This window comes from Branchiostoma floridae, chromosome 14 (genome assembly GCF_000003815.2).
Source record: "Branchiostoma floridae strain S238N-H82 chromosome 14, Bfl_VNyyK, whole genome shotgun sequence".
NCBI lineage: Eukaryota > Metazoa > Chordata > Leptocardii > Amphioxiformes > Branchiostomatidae > Branchiostoma > Branchiostoma floridae.
In genome coordinates this window covers 3,373,328-3,391,982 of record NC_049992.1, presented here as the reverse complement: position 1 = coordinate 3,391,982, position 18,655 = coordinate 3,373,328, and the positions used below count along the sequence as shown (strand labels likewise).

The window sequence follows — 18,655 nt, the reverse complement described above, 5'->3', positions numbered from 1 at the left end:
GATTGTCGCCACAAAATCGACGCCCTGCGTTAGAAAGATTGAGGAGCTTACCCTTATATGGGCAGTCAGCCGTTGGGATATTAATGAGCTTACCCTTATATGGGCAGTCAGCCGTTGGGAATCGGGCGTAGGAGGATGGTGCTATGTAAGACGTAACATGATTGGCTGATAGCTTCCCAGCGGCCTTTGCGAGACAGCTTTCGACAACAAAAAGCCCAATACCTGGGGGTAGGGCCTGGGATAGCAGGGCCCAATAGGCTGAGCAGTCAGCTAGCCGTTGGGACCGTGCGTAGGAGGATGGCTAGACAATGACATGCTTGAGATGCCTGCTAAAACACAGGAACCACATTTTACATCCCTTCCAACAGACAGATGTATCCCCAACCCAGATGGGTTTCCCAGTTACCAATTAATTAGAACCAAGAGTTCAACTGGCAGACTACTACCAGTTGAGCTACAGGGACATGCCATACACATGGTTTAAAATATGTGTTAAAATTCACAATGTACGAATCCAAGAGTAGTGCAACTTCTGACGTACTACAAGAATTATCATTTCTCTACCCATCTGAGCCCACAATCTTCCCCAGGATTGCATTTGCAACATGCATGGTTTCGTCTTGCACCAAAACTATGTCAAAAGCTTCAGTGAAATCTTGCAGTCTCTCTACATGTCTACTCAGGAATCCGATGGTGAGGATCCGGTCCATGTTGGGAACTCCGTCGGCCATTTGTAGATCGTTCAAGGAATCTCCCAGAAGGATCACGTTAGTCCGTTCCTGTTGCTTTAAGGAGTAGGTGTGGTCTGGAAGAACGCTCCTGTTCTTGTTGCAAATGTGGATCAGGGGGTCACGGAAACCGACGACCTTTCCTGCATCATTGAAGGTCAGGAAGTTGGAGACGACGTGACAGTTGGGGATCGTCAGGCCGTGTTTTTCGAACATCTCGTGTATGACGTCGCCAACACCAGCGGAAAACACGAGCAAAGGGATGTCGTTTTTGCGCAACACGTTCACGAAAACGTCGCAGGCGTCGCGAAATCTGGTGTCGCTTTCCTGCACGATCGTGCGGACCGCTTGTCGGGTGAGATCGGACGCGATGAAGATGTCGTGGATTTTGTTCCAGAACTCGACCATGAGCGGGATTTTCTCTTGCAGAGGCAGGGTGGTAGAGATCTCCTGAGATGAAAATAAGATAAGATAGTCTATTGGCTTTAAAGGGTCATGGCAGTTCAGAGACTGAATTGCAAACTAAACTAGACATTTAACATGACATTTACAAACAAATACATAATGTCTACTTTCATGTTGTCTAGCCGAACAAACTACTGCTTTGTTTATTATTACTCAAACACATCCATTGTAGATGACAACAAACATCTGTGTTGGTAAAATGATAAAATCCGTTTTTCAGGTTATGCGACTGAAAATTCCAGGTGAGACTGAAAATTTGAGGTGAGAAACTTTTGTGTCGAATGACAGTGAAAAAGAGACAACTACTTCAATGACATGACTACAAAACACAAGATAGGAGCAGGCTTTTAGCCAGGCATGCATCAACGCGGCCAGATGATATGCTCTTCTTAGAATAACAAGAAATTTGACGCTCTGGACGCCCTGGAACTGGGGAGAAAATCCTCTGGCAAGCATGAAATTCTGATTGACCAGGGATGCTACCAGGTCATCTGTGGTCACAGTCTTCTACTTTGACCTCTGTAACAGCATTTTTGCCTTTTAGGATACCTTCGAATGCACTATTTTGATTTAAAAAAATCAAAAACTCTGCACCATGGAAGGTGGATGCCCCCGGACCCCCCTACAATATTCATTTACCGCAACTCACCAATAAATTTGGACTCCCTATAATAAAATCCTAACTAAAAGCCTGTACCTTGGGATAGTAGTACTGCCAGATCTTGCACATTTTCTTCTGGTCGGACTCGGAGATGAAGCGGGAATCCTTCACCAGGTCATGGGTCATCGGGCAGCGGACGCCATCGTACGTGGAGCGGCTCAGCGTGTGGTCAAAGTCGCTGATCACCTGCAGTTTCTCCCTACCCCCGGCCACCATGTTCCGTAGCACCTGTTGAGATAAATAAACATTTGGATTGGTCTCTAATCTCCAAGCAGATGTTAGGAAGACTTAATCCTTCATAAGTAGACATTTTTCAAGTTGCTCAAGTCTCTAGATATGTCTCTATATACAGAGGTACAGGGATAGTAAAATTCCGAAAAAAATCGGGAACTTGGCCAGGGGGCAGTCAACACTGGGGTTAATGTTCCTCCTCCGGCCAACTCCTCTGGTAGCAAAACTCAACTGGCAAGTTTTGATGACTTGTCACTCTTGGGCGTGGTCAGTCTGGTAGAGACTAATGTTGAACTGTCTTGTCTTTGTTGACACAAAAAGGAAATATAGGAAATTGAACAATTCATTTTTCCAGGATATGGTTTGGACCTGCAGCAACTTCCCGCAGCGATAAATGACAAAGAGGGGTGGAGGAAACTAGATGTGTGGACATTCTGAGCGAGCTCATCGGAGTGAGTGTGAGTGAGAAGATCTCTACAAGCATCATCTAAAAATCATTGTAAAAAATCAAGTCTTCCTATTTCAAATTGGTACTATCCCACTGTGCACAATGTGACCACTACAGATTGGTTGGGCTGCTATAAGCAAGATATAATCAGGTTACAAACACACCTGTTCCACATGTCCTACATCCCTGATATGTACGTGGTCCCCGTGAGTGACTTGTAGCGAGCCCAGAATCCCAGCGCCATGCGCCGAGCTTGCAGCCCTGACAGTAGACAGTGGTGACCAGGGCCTGACATGTCTGTGTGTTCGTGTCCATCGCTTCAGGTGACAAAGTACAACATTCCTGCACAGCTGTTTGGTCCACATCTTGTGTATTGCCTCCTGCAATGGACAAAATGTCATCATTGAAGTGCAAATGCACGGTCTCATACTCATTCACTATCAGGTTCATCATCTGACCAATTCACCGCTTTGTGAGGGTTAGACTTAGAGCACTAGTTCACCTTTATCCGTGGGCTAACCTATATCCATTGTCTTTAAAAACAAGGTATTTGGGCAAATAAAGCCAATGGACAGTGACTTCAAATTGCAGGCACTTTGAAGATATTGCAGTTTGACAATTCTAAATTTGTTAGAAATAATGGATATAGGTTACCCTGCGGATAAAGGTGAATCAGTGTTGCGTGCTTGCATGTAGCTGTGGTTGAATAATCTCCACTGTTACTGGCTGGCAAAATACACCTGGTGATTATTATTATACAATAATAAAGTTGAAACCTCATCACATCTGCTTGGAGATCTGTGAAGTTGTGTTTAATAGTGAGGGGGCGTGGCTTCAGTGCACACAATTATCAAGTCAATTAGATGTAAAAAAAATGTCTACTTGGCAAAAGTTTCAAACATCATTCTTGCATGAGGCTATAATAATGCCCACCGCACCGCAAAAATTATCTAACGTTACCGCCCCCCTCCCCAAGTTATACTTATAGTTTCGCTGCTTTGCACTGGATTGTTCTTAATCAAACCAACTTTTTACCGTTATCCTCATTGATACAAAACCTACGCCTTCGATGTGGTCAGACCTAAAACAGTTTCACACCATCGTACAGCCAGTCAACCGACTTGGATCGGCTCCAAATAATGATCGACTTACTCTGTCCAGTTCCACCCTCCACCTGAAATACTGCAACGCCGCTCAATACCGCTAGAGGTCGCTTAAACGCTGTGGAGTGCAGTCCAAGTGCGCTCCTTGTGGGAAGCAGCAGAGTGCAGGTTATAGTAGTACTGTACTTTGTGAAATACATGATACATACATTGTACAATGTATATGAAATTGATCGTTTTTGTGCTAAGGTAATGCATGTCACTGATATGCCAAAATAAGCTGCTTGCTTTACTGCTTGTACATCATACATGTATCTTTTTTTCGTCCAGAGGATTTGTTAAAAGTATCAAGTGTAACATTTACTAGTGTATCAGTCGCAGAGTAAGGTGACTTTCATATATGCATCCATGTGCCTGTTTCTATCTACCAGTAAGAAAGAGAAGGAGACAACATTCTGTGTATCATTATCAACATTAATTCCTTTATTTGGCAGATAATTTACAATCATCATACTAGTAGTCAGTCTTCCTGCAGCATTGTTCACAGCAAACTTCTTCTACGTTTGATAGAAAATACAATATTTGTCAAATCACAATGGACAACCAACATGGCTACAGACATTGTACAAAACACAATACAAAATAGCATCAAAGTATTCTTATGTATTCAACAAAATTCTAGAAAGGTCACAAAATACACACCAAATTTTTTTTTTACAGACATTGACAAAAGCTGTCAAGTAATACCCTAAGTAAAGTAAAAATTAAAAAGAAAAATTCCCTCATCACACGAGAGATGCTATCCGTGTATCAGCTGGAATACAAACTTAAACAGGTTTCCAGGTTTTTGATTCCTTGCCAAAACTAAGATCTTTGATATCTTACAAAGCTACATGTATCAGCATTTCTGTGCCCCACATGTACTTATATCATTTTGATATGTGAAAGGAGGGGAGCAAAATGGATCAACAAAATACGTCAACAAATGACATTCCATCCATTGCAATCATGCTTTATAGTGAGGCACACCACTGTGGCAAGCAACATTATCATCATTTCTCTTTAAAGTGTCCTGGACGCAACAAGCAACACTTGGAGATATTCTAACAATATGTGCAGACAATGTGTACATGTGTATGTTTACATACATTATGACATTAACAAAAAATATCATAAAGGGAGGTAATGTTTCAAATGACATTTTACTGGACATCCAGGAATATTTTGAAATGTTCCATTATAAGTACTCTTAAACTTATAAAGTGCACTGACAGCTTCACATGAGTGATATGTTGTTTCTTTGATATAAAGAAATCTGACAATATTCATCTTCAAATGCAACTTTCTTTCAAGGATGTAAGACTGACCTAGAAGAAGCAGTTTATAAGCTAAAAGAAATAATTGTATCTACAGCATTGTTGTTTTTTTTTGTCACTGTATCTTGGCTGTTCAAAACACAACATTTATCATAATTTTTTTTCAGCTTTGCTTCAGAATTTCTACCCAGAACACAGATGAACTTCCAAGTCCATTTCTTGATGTATCATGGCACGTTTCCTTAGAAGTTTGCCTTGAAGCCCTGTATGAAGGGTAGCCCCGTGCCAACCCGCTGCATGTAGTCCAGGTACTGCTCGCCGAAGAAGTTCAGCAACGTCACCTCCTCGTCTTCTACCCGCTCCCGGAAGAAATGCCAGGACGCCCAGGTGTAACCAACAACACACACAGGGTTACATAGTAGGACCTGGAGGCACAACAAAACATTCAGTTAGAGTTTGGCACAATTGCTAGCAGTGCACACAAGTTTAAATAGGTTGTATAGAAGGACCTGAAAAAAATATAGATAGAAATACCTAAGCGTAGCCAACAACATACACATAGGGTTATATGCAGCTTTTTGTACCCTTCAGTACAAACCAGGTGTGTTACGCCTTCAGTTTACCAGTTATGCAATTTACAAACAAACACACAGACAGACAGACAAGTTACTCCTGTGGGAATCAGTCCCTACCTGTGTGCCTAAACTCCAGTAGAACCACCCCACGTACCTGTGTGCCTAAACTCCAGTAGAACCACCCCACGTACCTGTGTACCTACACTCCAGTAGAACCACCCCACGTACCTGTGTGCCTAAACTCCAGTAGAACCACCCCACGTACCTGTGTGCCTAAACTCCAGTAGAACCACCCCACGTACCTGTGTACCTAAACTCCAGTAGAACCACCCCACATACCTGTGTACCTAAACTCCAGTAGAACCACCCCACGTACCTGTGTGCCTAAACTCCGGTAGAACCACCCCACGTACCTGTGTGCCTAAACTCCAGTAGAACCACCCCACGTACCTGTGTGCCTAAACTCCATTAGAACCACCCCACGTACCTGTGAGCCTAAACTCCAGTAGAACCACCCCACGTACCTGTGTGCCTAAACTCCAGTAGAACCACCCCACGTACCTGTGAGCCTAAACTCCAGTAGAACCACCCCACGTACCTGTGTGCCTAAACTCCAGTAGAACCACCCCACGTACCTGAGTGCCTAAACTCTAGTAGAACCACCCCACGTACCTGTGTGCCTAAACTCCAGTAGAACCACCCCACGTACCTGTGTGCCTAAACTCCAGTAGAACCACCCCACGTACCTGTGTGCCTAAACTCCAGTAGAACCACCCCACGTACCTGTGTACCTAAACTCCAGTAGAACCACCCCACGTACCTGTGTGCCTAAACTCCAGTAGAACCACCCCACGTACCTGTGTGCCTAAACTCCAGTAGAACCACCCCACGTACCTGTGTGCCTAAACTCCGGTAGAACCACCCCACGTACCTGTGTGAGTGTGTGCCTAAACTCCAGTAGAACCACCCCACGTACCTGTGTGCCTAAACTCCGGTAGAACCCCCCACGTACCTGTGTGCCTAAACTCCAGTAGAACCGCCCCACGTACCTGCGTGCCTAAACTCCAGTAGAACCACCCAACGTACCTGTGTGCCTAAACTCCAGTAGAACCACCCCACGTACGCCGGATGTCTGCACAGCTGATAGACTCCGTGGGTCACCAGCATGTGGCTGTCTGCCTTTTTACTCTGCACGATGTGGTTAAAGTTGGACTTGGCCGTCAACATGGCAGCTTTCCGCAGAAACTCACCCCCCACCACCAGGAACAAGCCAGCGTAGTGCAGGAATGGCACTTGCTTCAGGTCTGGAGAGGAAAATTCAAAACATTGTTTGAAACTACTTAGAAGTCCAGCACTACAGTCAGAGGTCTGAGGGAGATGCCTGGTAGGCATTGAAATGTACAGAGACATAGACTTTCTGATACTTTCGAAACTCCTGATACTTCTGCAAAAGTGGTGTATTTCTGACATCACTGCTGGAGATAAAAGGGTCATTCAATCTGTGAACAAGGTCGACGGAGTTCGTCTGAAAATTCAGAGGGACAAGCCCCTATGGTGTTAATTCCAATGTCTGATGTAAAGTGTTAGCATTTTTCTATAACAAATACATTTTTAAAAACATGGGAACCAACAAATTGAATTGGCTTGGCCTTCTTAATTACTGACAGCTAACGAAGATGCATGTTTGAGGCCAGGCAACAAGCCTGGCAGTGACTGTGGGATTCTGGGAACCCTGACAGCTGTGCATCAGCTTCCGTTGCCATGGCAACAGCTTCAACCAGATCAAGACTGCAGTCCAGGAGAAAACAAACCTAAAATATGACAATGAAGGTTAGACATGCAGGTAATATTAAATTTGATATGCAAGATAATAAATGTAGTTACTCCAGCAGAAATGGTCAGATTTTTCAGGTAGCATCCAGTTGTCTTTCACTTTTCAGCATGCAGTTATATACAGTCAAAGATGAAAGACAGCGGATGTTGTCTGAAACATCTAACCATTTTGACAAATACCATAGCAAAAAAAAAGTACTCAAGAAACTGGATATGATTTTGGAAACAGTGAGACATTTCAGATAACATCCATTTTAATGACACTGAAGAGATCTTGTTGGAGAGCAGGTTTTATATCATAACTCTAACTGTTTCCATATCATAGCCAGTTGCTTGAGTGGCTGTGGCCTTGCTTAAACAAACATGACTTACCTAACTCTGACCGTTTCTGTACTACAGCCAGTTCCTTGAGTTGTATCCATACGTAAACACAGATGACTTACCTGGGAATATCCACGCCTCCAAACCAAACTCCACCCAGCTTGCGATGGCCGCCAGTCCATACTCCATACTGTGGTTCAGCAGGAACGAGTCCAGGGACAGAGACTCGGGGTTATACGTTGCCGTGACGATGTACTCCGAGAAGTGGAAGAAGCTGAGGGCACACATGTACCAACCGAACATGTACCACTGGGCAGCGGCCACACTCAGCCACAGACCCAGCCCGAACGCCAGGCCCAGACCACACGCACGGATCCCCACCTGAAATAAGAAAAACGACATCCAGTGATACATGTATGTATTCATTTTCCAAGCAGGGGTTTTGGTCAGAAGGCTACTAGTAGTAGTATGTACTATGTACTGTGTGTATGTGCTATTTTGTTTGTGTATCCAGGGCCTCCCTGAAAAGCAGTGCTATTCACTGATGGGAGCTTACCCTCGTAAAAGAATACAGGAATAAATTCAGTGGTCTCTGGAGGTAAGCAGACATTAAAACACACCAGCCCTCCAACCGAAACCTCTGCTTGGAGAATATTACTTTTTTTTAAGAGCTCTGAACAGAACAACCCACAACGACCTGAAATGACTGCAGTGATCTGAACTGATGATGATGAAGAGTGGCTCCATGTGGAAACCAGCATTTCTACATGGCCGGAGACCTCTACTCCACTCCCGGAGTCCACTCAATATCGAACCAATTCACATTTAATATTGAATTAAGGTTTTCGATATGATGTCAATTGCACCATCTAGGATTTGATTGTACATCTGTAAAACATGCCAACATGCTGCTGCTGTAATCCAATTACCCTGCCAATATGGTCGCCAGGGAAGTCAGGCTATGATTCATATGACGTCAACAACATCTCTTTGCACTAGACTTTGTGTAAATCAAAACATAGAATGTTCCAGACTTCCAAAGATGACGTTTTCCTGAAATAGAAAATCAACACTTTGGGTGAAGTACTCTACACTACAAAATTCATTCGGATCAATGTAACGTTAACGTTACAGTAAACTTACACAAACTTCTGTGTTTCTCTCAAGTTTTATTTAACTGACAGGGCATATAAAACTATACCATGACCCATAAGCCATGTTACAGCGTGGAAGGGTAGAACACGAACACAAAGAGTTCCTACCTGATATAGATACCCCCTGCACATGAACAGCAAAACCCCGTTAACCACAGCGGTGTACAGTGCTGCACCGTACGGGCTCAGGTCCGACAGCTCCCGAAGGTGGAAGTGTGTGAGCATCGGTACCAGCACGACCCCCGTCCCCAGGGCGAAGCAGGTGCACGCCACCCGTTGTTCCAGTATCATCCCAATGTTGCCGTCTTATATGCTCCTTAGAACACGTAGTTACTACGGGACATTAACCTGTTGTTTTTAACGTTATAACAGGTGAAAGCGTCTCCTCGTTCATGTATTTGAGAACCGGAAATTTGAACTCTGACCCGGAAAAATACGTAGGCTAGGTCAGTGGGACATCTTACTGCAACGTGATTGGCTACTTCATGGCCAATTCTCATCACTGATTGGTTTGAAAGACTCCATGCGGTATTTTGATTGGTTAAATTGCGACATTCAGGAAATCTGCGCACTGTCCCTGATAGAACACCTGGGAAACCCGTCCAGCCACCGCCCAACCGAACGGGAAGTTGGAGAGAAAAGTAGAAGAAAACGTTCAAAATAAGGTACGTAAACATCGTTTTAAGATCTTAGGACATTCTAAACGCATATCGGACTGATCTTTGACAAATCAGTGAGACTGATGTGTAGTTGGTGTCTTTGTAATGCTTGTGCTTGCACAGAATTTAGGCTCCGAACGGTTAGATCGGGTGGGAGATTTGCATGTTTAGCGAACGGAAGAATCAAACGCTGGTCACTACGGCTTGAATGGGCCAGGGTCATTGATCATGGCACTATTCTCTCACAACCTTTCAAACTGCAGATACCGTCACTTTCTCTTAAAAACAACTGATCTATTCGTTCATGGCGATGTATAATGATCGTTTCGCTGTTGGCGGTCTAAAGTCCAGTGTTAGGCCAGTTGTCTGACTCCATGACAGCATGCATTCCTATGCAAATCCGATCTCAAGAACTCTGTAAACTTACTGAATCTTACGACTCTACATTGTCATATTCCTTTGCTAGAACATGCTCAATGCTAAGTACATAGGATTTTGTTCATAGATTGCAGATGCAGTATAATTTTGCGTATTGTTTCGACCTAACAGCCATTTTGACCACACCCCAGGCTTAGTAACTCATTATTGACCATTTCCGCATCCAAATCTTAGCCATGACGTCATCGGAATTAGGGTAACGTCTTAAGAGAAAGAAAAAACACAAGATGCCTGTGTTATTTATACATGTCTGCCACCCAAGATTCCATTTGCATCTACTAAATAAACATAAACAAGCTTGCTGTGCCATAAATAGATTTGTAATGCAATAAGGCAATACATTGAATTTCATATGTTTGATGCCTCCATACTTTTACTAGGATATTATATCTATTTTATTTTGTCAGAATGCAATTTTTTTTATGTGAAACAGCAGTTAGTAATGTGGACTATGCAGAACTAGGAAGTGATGTCATCATGTATAGGAGTGGGTGTATGTGGAGGGGTGGGGTTGAGGTTTTTATTTTGGTTTAGTCAGTAAGCAAAGTAATCGACTTTTACTAGTGTGTAACACTGACATTACAACAGATAGTGAGTGACTAAGAATAAGTAAGCTTGGAAGTGATGCAAACACAGTTAACACCAAAGAATGTGACTCCTCAAATTTGAAAGAAGAACTTGAAGGAGAAGAAACAGGAAATGACAAAAATACACAACTCAACTGTTAATCAGAAGTTCAGCAAAAGAAACTGGAAGATTGGTAACCAGTTCAGACAGTAGGTTGTAATGAAACCCAAGAGAGGCGGTGTTGTTCTATGGGGGCGTTTTTCAGCTTGAATCTAAATAGGTCTGGGTTTGTGATCCAAATTCCAGAGGAATTCTTGGGTGTTGCCAGCAGGGAAACAGAGTTTGAGGCCTGTCACCTGATAGGAATGCCATCAGTATAACACATCTAACACAGCTCTTAGGTTGTGTTGGAGTGACTTATTTTATATTTCCGCCAAGTATTCTTGTTGTGTGGCCTAAATGACAATGACTGTAAGTTAGTGTACAGCGTGCAAAATACCCACTTGCACATTGCAACCACTTTTTGCTTCGTGCAACTTACTTCTGAACTCAGGTTGCACAGGGTGCAACTTAGATTTTGAGCCTCAGAACTCAATTTTGTTGTCAATTTACTTGGAAGAAATAAATGGACCGAGGCAGCTCCGTTTCGCATCAGCCAAACATGTATGTATTGTACCTTTTTTTCAGAAGTTAGTGAATTGTAGGTGGTGCAACTTGAAATTCAGTTGTGCAACCTAGTTTTTGCCCCAGGTTGCACACTGTGCAACCTGGCTCAGAAAAGTATTTTGTACACTGGTGTAACAAATACAGACTGGTTTCTTTAAGAATAAGACTTTATGCACAAATGGCTAGCCATTCCTGTTAGTGTTGTTGAAGATCATATCAGGTTTCATAGAAATATGTCACACATCAGGTATGATAACAAGCCTAATTACATGGCATGGCTTTCATGCAAAACATTGATATGTTGGAATGAAAATTGATATGTTGGAATTGCGTGAGAGGTTTTGATAACTTTTATACAGGAATACTAGTAAGAGACATCATAGACCTCCTCTGTAAAATCTTGCAGCAATGTTTGGATGTAAAAACCATGCCAGGATATTTTACAGACCACCCAGACATTGTTAAAATGACTTTTTTAAATATAATCCCAAACAGTTAAGATACTACAATGGGAATAGCAGTAGGAGTTATGTAGAGATATGATATTGCAGTGTTAGCACAGATGTTAACTTTAAATGCATAAACCCCTTGTTACAGTACAGTGGACCAGTTTGACCACAGTTTAAATGTGAGATTTCTGTTGTTACAGTACAGTGGACAAGTTTGACCACAGTTTAAATGTGAGCTTTGTGTTGTTACAGTACAGTGGACCAGTGACCATGCAGACCATTAAATGTGTGGTAGTGGGGGACGGAGCTGTGGGTAAAACCTGCCTGCTCATCTCATACACAACCAACAAGTTCCCTTCAGAATACGTCCCTACGGTAGGTAACACTTCTAATGTCCTCTCTACTCTGTCTCATGTTCCTGTGATGTAAAAGTCTGTGAGCTGTTTTGTTTGGACATACAGAAAATTGGTCCATCCCAGTGTTCTCGCCAGGCCTTTTCAGCATAGCGGGCCGATACGCTGTGGGCTGGAAAAATGACGCTGTAAAAAGCCCGCTACGCTGTATTTTCACCCAGCGTAGCGGCCAAAAAATGGGGGAAAACTGGAAAAATACCGTAGTAAAAATACGAAAGCACGTGCCAAGCACGCGCCTCCGCTGTTTCAGGAAGTTTCAGCTCGAAGGGAGGTGTTTTATAGCACCCCGCGTACCGCTATCTCGCAGCCCCCACCGAGGACCGCCCCTTGCGCGGCGTGCGTTCTGTACTGTAAACAGAGAACCGGCACAAAACTTGTAAAAAGTTTCGGTTCAAGTCCGGTCAAAATCGGAACGGCAAGAAACGCTTCTTGGACTTGCACAAAAATAGCACTTGTATATATTCCCTTTTATGTTGCAGTATACTTGTAAATCATCTAAAACCTTCCAAAGATCGAGAAATTTGCGTTGAGAAATGACGAAAAACATCGTGCCTGCATGCGAGGCAGCTAGCGGTAATGGCGGCGAAAACATCGTATAATCTCGCAAAAAATTCTCGCGAGATCTGATGCGTCTCTGTGACGTCAGGGGAAACTAGCGATCTCATTGGTTTAGGCAAAGACTTTAGGATAAACAACAGCAGCGACCGCCATTTTTGGAGCAAATTCTACCGTATTTTACCCCGAAAATTTCTGCCGTTTTGGAGATTTTGCGGGCCCAAAACTCATATCAAAAGGAAGCAAAGGTATTCTTGTTGTTTTTACGTCCAACACCTCTTATGTGAACGCATTATTCGTCCGCCGATCGCGAACTTGAAAGTCGGCCGGGGATTCCCCGTGCCGAGCACATGTTTCTGCGTGTTTTGTTCTGTTTACGATGAAAAAAATACGATGAAAACAGAGACTGTCAAAGTTGTTTATCTAGATAAAGTTGGTGGCAAACCGGACAATATTTATTAAAGTACTGTTGAGCTGAGTAAAGTATGTTGTTTATGAGTTTTTAGTTGTCTTTGATGCTTTGACTCAAAGTATCGTTACGTCAAACTGCTACAATTATCGTAGATATGACCCTAAAAACTGATACAATAAGCCTTCTGAATAGCCTAAAATGCAAGAGCTTCCGGGGGGCTTCGTCCCCCTGGATCCCCCCACCTGGGCTCTGCCCCTGGACCCCGCCGGGGGCCTTCGGCGGCCCCCAGACCCCTGCCCTGACGCTGTGAAAAAATCCTGGCGAGAACACTGCATCCTCTGCACAACCATATATGTAATCTAGAAAAAAAGAAGCATACACAAATACACACTAAATAAAGGAATCAGGGCTGTCTCCAGGACCTGTTAGTCCGTTCTGGGATGGAAAGTTGCTTGTTGGGACGGACAAAAATCTTAAACTTTTCTGTCCAAAAATCTGAACTTCATTACATGAAAGAGATAAAAATGTGTTTCCGTAACATAAAATGACAGATTTATCAACTGAAATGGACTCCATGAACTCCAAAGCAATGCGCGTGACAGAAAAAAAGTTCAGCTGGAGACAGCCCTGAGAGTAACTCTTTAAATACAATCATGAATGCATGACATGATGGATATTTTTATCAGGTAGAAAGATAAAATTCTTGTGTAGGTTTCAAGGAGAAATGTGCCATATTTGGTATCTTTGTTTACCAACAGGGGTCTGGAAAACAGCCTGAATGTAAACAGACTAAATGGAATCTATCAGCATTATCATGATATTTATTTTTTCAAGCAAGCATTTTAAAAAAGCCCACGACAGTTTGATATAAGCCTGTTCTCTAGAATAAAGACAGATTTGCCTGGGAAAGGTTTTCAAACAGCAATGGGTGCTTCATGTTGTATTGACCATATGTTCTGCACTTGTAGGTTTTTGACAACTATGCTGTGACTGTGATGATAGGAGGAGAACCCTACACACTGGGCTTGTTTGACACAGCAGGTAAGTTTGCACGTCTCAGATATTGTAAATTTGATAATCATTGAATGGCTTAGGTGTAAAAGGCCACTTCTAGGAATTTGTTTTGAGACAGAAGTTAGCTCAATGAGCCAGCTGTTTTTGAAAGAACATGTCTTCCATAAGGTTGATTCTATGTAATTTCCAAGCAGATCCTACGGTGCCATAATATAGTATCAAAGCTGGCCAAGGAGTATAGCCGGCCAAAGGGAGTCAAACAGGCACCGGTGGGTTTGATACTATATCATGCCACCGTGGATCTGCTTGGAGATTAGATTCTATGTGCATTCAGTCACAAAATATTCTTCAACTCGGAAATCTGGTGGTTTGTTGATTCATTTTGTGCTATATTGAGTCTGCTATAGCTCACAGTCTAGTTTATTGTTCTTTTTGTTTGTTTGTTTACTGATGTACACTGTTGTGTTTCAGGTCAGGAAGACTACGACAGGTTGAGGCCGCTCAGTTATCCCCAGACAGATGTTTTCCTCGTGTGTTTCTCTGTCGTGTCTCCGTCATCGTTTGAGAATGTAAAAGAAAAGGTGAGTCACTAGACTAATTCCTTATTTCATCTATTTTATGAGATGATTTTAAAGCTGTCAAACCATTCCTGATTTGAAAACATCGTTTCATCATAAATGATTTGTGGTAATAGTCTTTCAGTCTATATTGGTTACTGGGTTTGTCAGAAGGAAGAAAGTTTGAACTGTATTTGAAATAAAATTTTCGCAGTAGCCGCTGATACGCGAAGTTAAAACCACCGCGAATATTATTTATACAGTATGCGACTAATGCGACTACAGTACTGTAAATAATTTCATGGGATGGCGCTACTGCGAGCATTCAATTTTCCCGCTGCCGCAAAATTAAATCCCCACAACCTTAATGCATTTACAGTAATATGCACTGTAAGGTGTGTGACATATCAATGACCTTGAGACTGATATTTGACCTTGAGGCTAACATGTGCCCTTGCCGTTCCTCCCAGTGGGTTCCAGAGATCACGCACCACTGTCCCCGCACACCATTCCTGTTAGTCGGCACCCAGGTGGATCTGCGTGACGACGCTACCACCACAGAAAAGCTGGCTAAGAACAAGCAGAAGCCAATCACGGGCGAGCAGGGGGAGAAACTTGCGCGGGAACTCAAGGCTGTCAAATACGTGGAGTGCTCCGCTCTCACACAGGTAGGGAGTTGGTTTATTTATTCGAATTCACCACAAAGTGATGGGGAGGGCAAAACCTGTCCAGAGCGACTTTTACAAGTTGCCCTCCCTCACTTGAAAATAACAGCAATGTACAGTAGAACATTTTAGTAACAGTAAACAAAATACAGGACATATAAATAGTATTTCTAGGGTCTGCTCTTTGACTGGTGTGGGGGAATCTCACTCTACTCATCCATTCATTATCTTGAATGTTATGTTTTTAGTGCTGTTTGTGGTTGAATAGTATAACGGAAGAAGCTATTAATGGATTGTCATGAAATCGGTATGTGTTAACGTCTTGCCCCATCAAAAAATGATAAGACTTTGGAACGATGGTGACTTGGTTTGGTACTGCTGCAAAAATTCCGGTTTCGGACATTACTGATATGGTCGTGATTTTTGGTTAGTAGATAGCTCTTGTGCTCAGGAAAATGTTTGGGCCCTCTTGCAGCTTTATTGAAATTGCAGGAGTCTTTCAGTCCCAGACTGACTGTGAATAATGTTATTTGTTGTTGTTTATTGTTTACAGAAAGGGTTGAAGAACGTGTTCGACGAAGCGATCCTGGCTGCGCTGGAGCCGCCCGAACCCAAAAGGAAGAGAAAATGTGTCCTGCTATGAGCCTGTCTGGGGAGTAGGGGGGAAGGGGGGAGGGAGAGATGGAGGGGGTTAGGGAGGGGAGGTCACCTACTCAGCCCGACCATGGCATTGTCCTAGGGGGAATACAACAATGTCCACTAACACTGGTCACCTTATCTATGGAAAGGCAGTCTCAAATATCCAGGTTAATGTCCTACACCTAAACTTCTGTGAATGGATGTACAGTAAAGCGCATGCTTTTCTCTGTATGTTACAGCATTTCTGTGATAAGGTGTAGCTGTAGACTTGTTTGGCTGGAAGGCTTGTTGGAGATTTCCAAATCCCTACGGCATTTCCAGATATAAGGCCACACCAATTTCTTCCCTTGGTTTTTAGACACACCTGAGTAAAATCTTAGAAAACGGTAACAAAGTAAAACATGCATCAAACTGCGTGAGACTATCTCTACCAAGGTTCAGACTTCCCTTCAGTTTTCTATGTCAGCTTTTTTTTCACAGAATCTGAAAACCATAGAGTTCAATTGGTGTGGCCTTAACTGACCAGTGTTCAATCTTGCTACAAAAACGTAATGAAAAACATGGCCCAACGAACCACAAAAGTCTTTACTGACCAAGAAGGGTACTATTCTGATTAGGTAGCAGCCTCAGTAAAATCCGGAGAACAAAATTTCACAAAACTACAAGTTGAACTCGTGGGAATGAGAGGACAAAATGCAGCATGCAATGAATTTCATGACCAAATTACTCGATCGAAAAGTCCTTTGATTCCTCTATATCGCACTGATGGATAATCAGTATGTTGTAAGAAAGAATGTAGTTGATTGACTGTGGTAAGCATTTTCCTGTACATACTAAGTAGTGTAAAGTCGAGAACTATGATAGTAATGTTTTACAAGTTTCACGCGCAAGTACATGTGGGGTATATTGGGGTGGTAGAACTTTATACCAACTGATATTACGAATGACTCATAATCTCAACATGGTAGAAGAAATGCCACAAGAAGTTTGTTAGTATTTTGCAGTTTTCTGTTATCAATGACGTTTAATTTAAATCAATATCATAAAGCATTTAGCCGAATGATGCATTCACCCATGTCCTATATTGTGTAAAGCAGTAATAGACGTTACATATTTAGATTGGTTTTTCGTTTATTCTATATTTTGCAGAGAAATACCTGAAAAACAGGCCAGAACTTGACATGGCCTGAGACAAAAATGTGCTCACGATGATAAACTCTTATGTACCAACATGGAGAACTGAATAAATTGTAAAAGTATCTCGTGTGTTTTCTGTATTTTCCGTACAGTATTGAGTTTTTTTTATCAGTGATGACTAAATATAATAAGCTGTGAGTAAGTGCAGAATGGACTTATTGCAAGAATGAGGATCTTATCTATGATGTTGTCACGATTTATTTAGTTGGTTCAGGCATTTTTCGACACGAAAGTTGGGTGGAGTGAGTTAGCCTGGTATCCAGCCGTAATATAGCTTCCGAGTCTCTTCTCTCCTCTCTGCAGTTACAGATAGGAGAGAAGAGACAAGGAAGTTATATTACGGCTGGATACCAGGCTAGGAGTGAGTCAAATGAAAGAGAAGATTGGGCAATGTTCCTAGTATTTGAGGAAAGCCACACCACACTTATCGAAAAGAGTAGGGGTCCTTTCCGGTGTGAGTGGGTCAAACCTTACAGTCTGGTCTCCAGGTTGAAAACTTGCAAAGGTGTTACTGTTAGTCACCTGTTATGCCAATCCTTCCACAAATGTGGTGAAACTGAACAAATAAGATAAACAGTTCCCAAGAAACTCCTTACAAAGTGAAGCTTGTTGCATACCAGGTCCTGTGGGTTGAGAAAATTGAGCCAAAATTTCAGATTCTGATGGAAGTATGTAAATCATAAGTGAGGTTACTGTAAATCCATTTATTTTTACATCCGACGAAATTATGCACAATTGTAAATGTACAAATACAAGGGCATGAAAAGCAGATACGTCATTCGTCTCGCCTGGCTTCAAATGTGTGCATGGTCGCCATGTAATACATGATCCTCACAATGAACCAAAGTGTAGGCATCGAGTATCAGGTATCGAGCGGCCCTTTGTTGCTTTGGTGGCGTTTTTGTTCTGCCCTATAAAAGGCCGAGTGGAAAGTCCCAGCAGTGGCGCAGGGGAAAACCAGAACTCTCACTGCAACAACAGACACATATCTACATGTACATGAAGTACCAAGGACTTAACTACCAGTTCAACGGCAGTTGGGCGATTACAGACATCCAGATAAGATCAAGACAAATGTATTCATCCTAACGGAAGAGCTAGCTGACAGTTACCTGGCAATTTCTTTGTAGAATACTCGGAAATATTGACAGGGGCATAGTCAACAAGAACCAAGTCGAAATATTCAAGGTAGCATAAGGTACCAGGACACCTCTCCATAAACCAAGCTACTGATAATTGGACGAGGGACAAGGATCAAGATGGCCGGCCTGGCAAACAAGTTACAGGACTTGGAGTTGTGCCTGAAGAGTCCACACAGCCAAACAATTCAGTATGGTCGGGCTCTGAGAGATGCCATTATTCAGAAAGATGATTTTATGGAGGTGGAAGTCTTGAAAAGTCTTGGAGACCTGTTTCTTCAGAAAGGCAAGCGCAGCAAAGATTCAGCAGAGTTTGACAAGGCTGCTGCCCTTTATGCTGCTGCCCTACTGCGCTGCACAGATTCAGACATGGGACAAACTCTGGAACATCGTATCGGCTACTTGGAGAAACTCTCCAGACAACTGCTGCAGGGGTACTCTCCACGCATT

General features: G+C 42.8%; 3 protein-coding genes across 4 annotated transcripts; 1 reads left to right on the top strand and 2 right to left on the bottom strand.

Annotated features, from left to right (window-relative positions):
• Positions 1-300: 300 nt before the first annotated feature.
• On the bottom strand, positions 301-2,941 carry LOC118430460 (7-methylguanosine phosphate-specific 5'-nucleotidase A-like). The gene is made up of 3 exons (XM_035841334.1): positions 2,698-2,941; positions 1,891-2,082; positions 301-1,178 (listed from the first exon to the last, which is right to left on the bottom strand). Exons 1-3 carry the CDS (start codon positions 2,935-2,937, stop codon positions 561-563), a joined length of 1,050 nt encoding a protein of 349 aa, XP_035697227.1. The 5' UTR covers positions 2,938-2,941; the 3' UTR covers positions 301-560.
• Positions 2,942-5,120: 2,179 nt separating this feature from the next.
• On the bottom strand, positions 5,121-9,278 carry LOC118431059 (protein-S-isoprenylcysteine O-methyltransferase-like). Of its 2 annotated transcripts, none has more exons than XM_035842138.1 (4): positions 8,944-9,262; positions 7,804-8,062; positions 6,614-6,831; positions 5,121-5,377 (listed from the first exon to the last, which is right to left on the bottom strand). In XM_035842138.1, exons 1-4 carry the CDS (start codon positions 9,124-9,126, stop codon positions 5,195-5,197), a joined length of 843 nt encoding a protein of 280 aa, XP_035698031.1. In that variant the 5' UTR covers positions 9,127-9,262; the 3' UTR covers positions 5,121-5,194. The 2 variants fall into 2 exon arrangements, with proteins under 2 accessions (XP_035698031.1, XP_035698032.1); XM_035842139.1 differs by having other exon boundaries at positions 5,186-5,377; positions 6,577-6,831; positions 8,944-9,278.
• Positions 9,279-9,351: 73 nt separating this feature from the next.
• LOC118430530 (cell division control protein 42 homolog) lies at positions 9,352-17,128 on the top strand. Its single transcript, XM_035841453.1, has 6 exons — positions 9,352-9,500; positions 11,867-11,989; positions 13,963-14,035; positions 14,480-14,589; positions 15,036-15,233; positions 15,784-17,128. Exons 2-6 carry the CDS (start codon positions 11,885-11,887, stop codon positions 15,871-15,873), a joined length of 576 nt encoding a protein of 191 aa, XP_035697346.1. The 5' UTR covers positions 9,352-9,500; positions 11,867-11,884; the 3' UTR covers positions 15,874-17,128.
• The last annotated feature ends 1,527 nt before the right edge of the window (positions 17,129-18,655 follow it).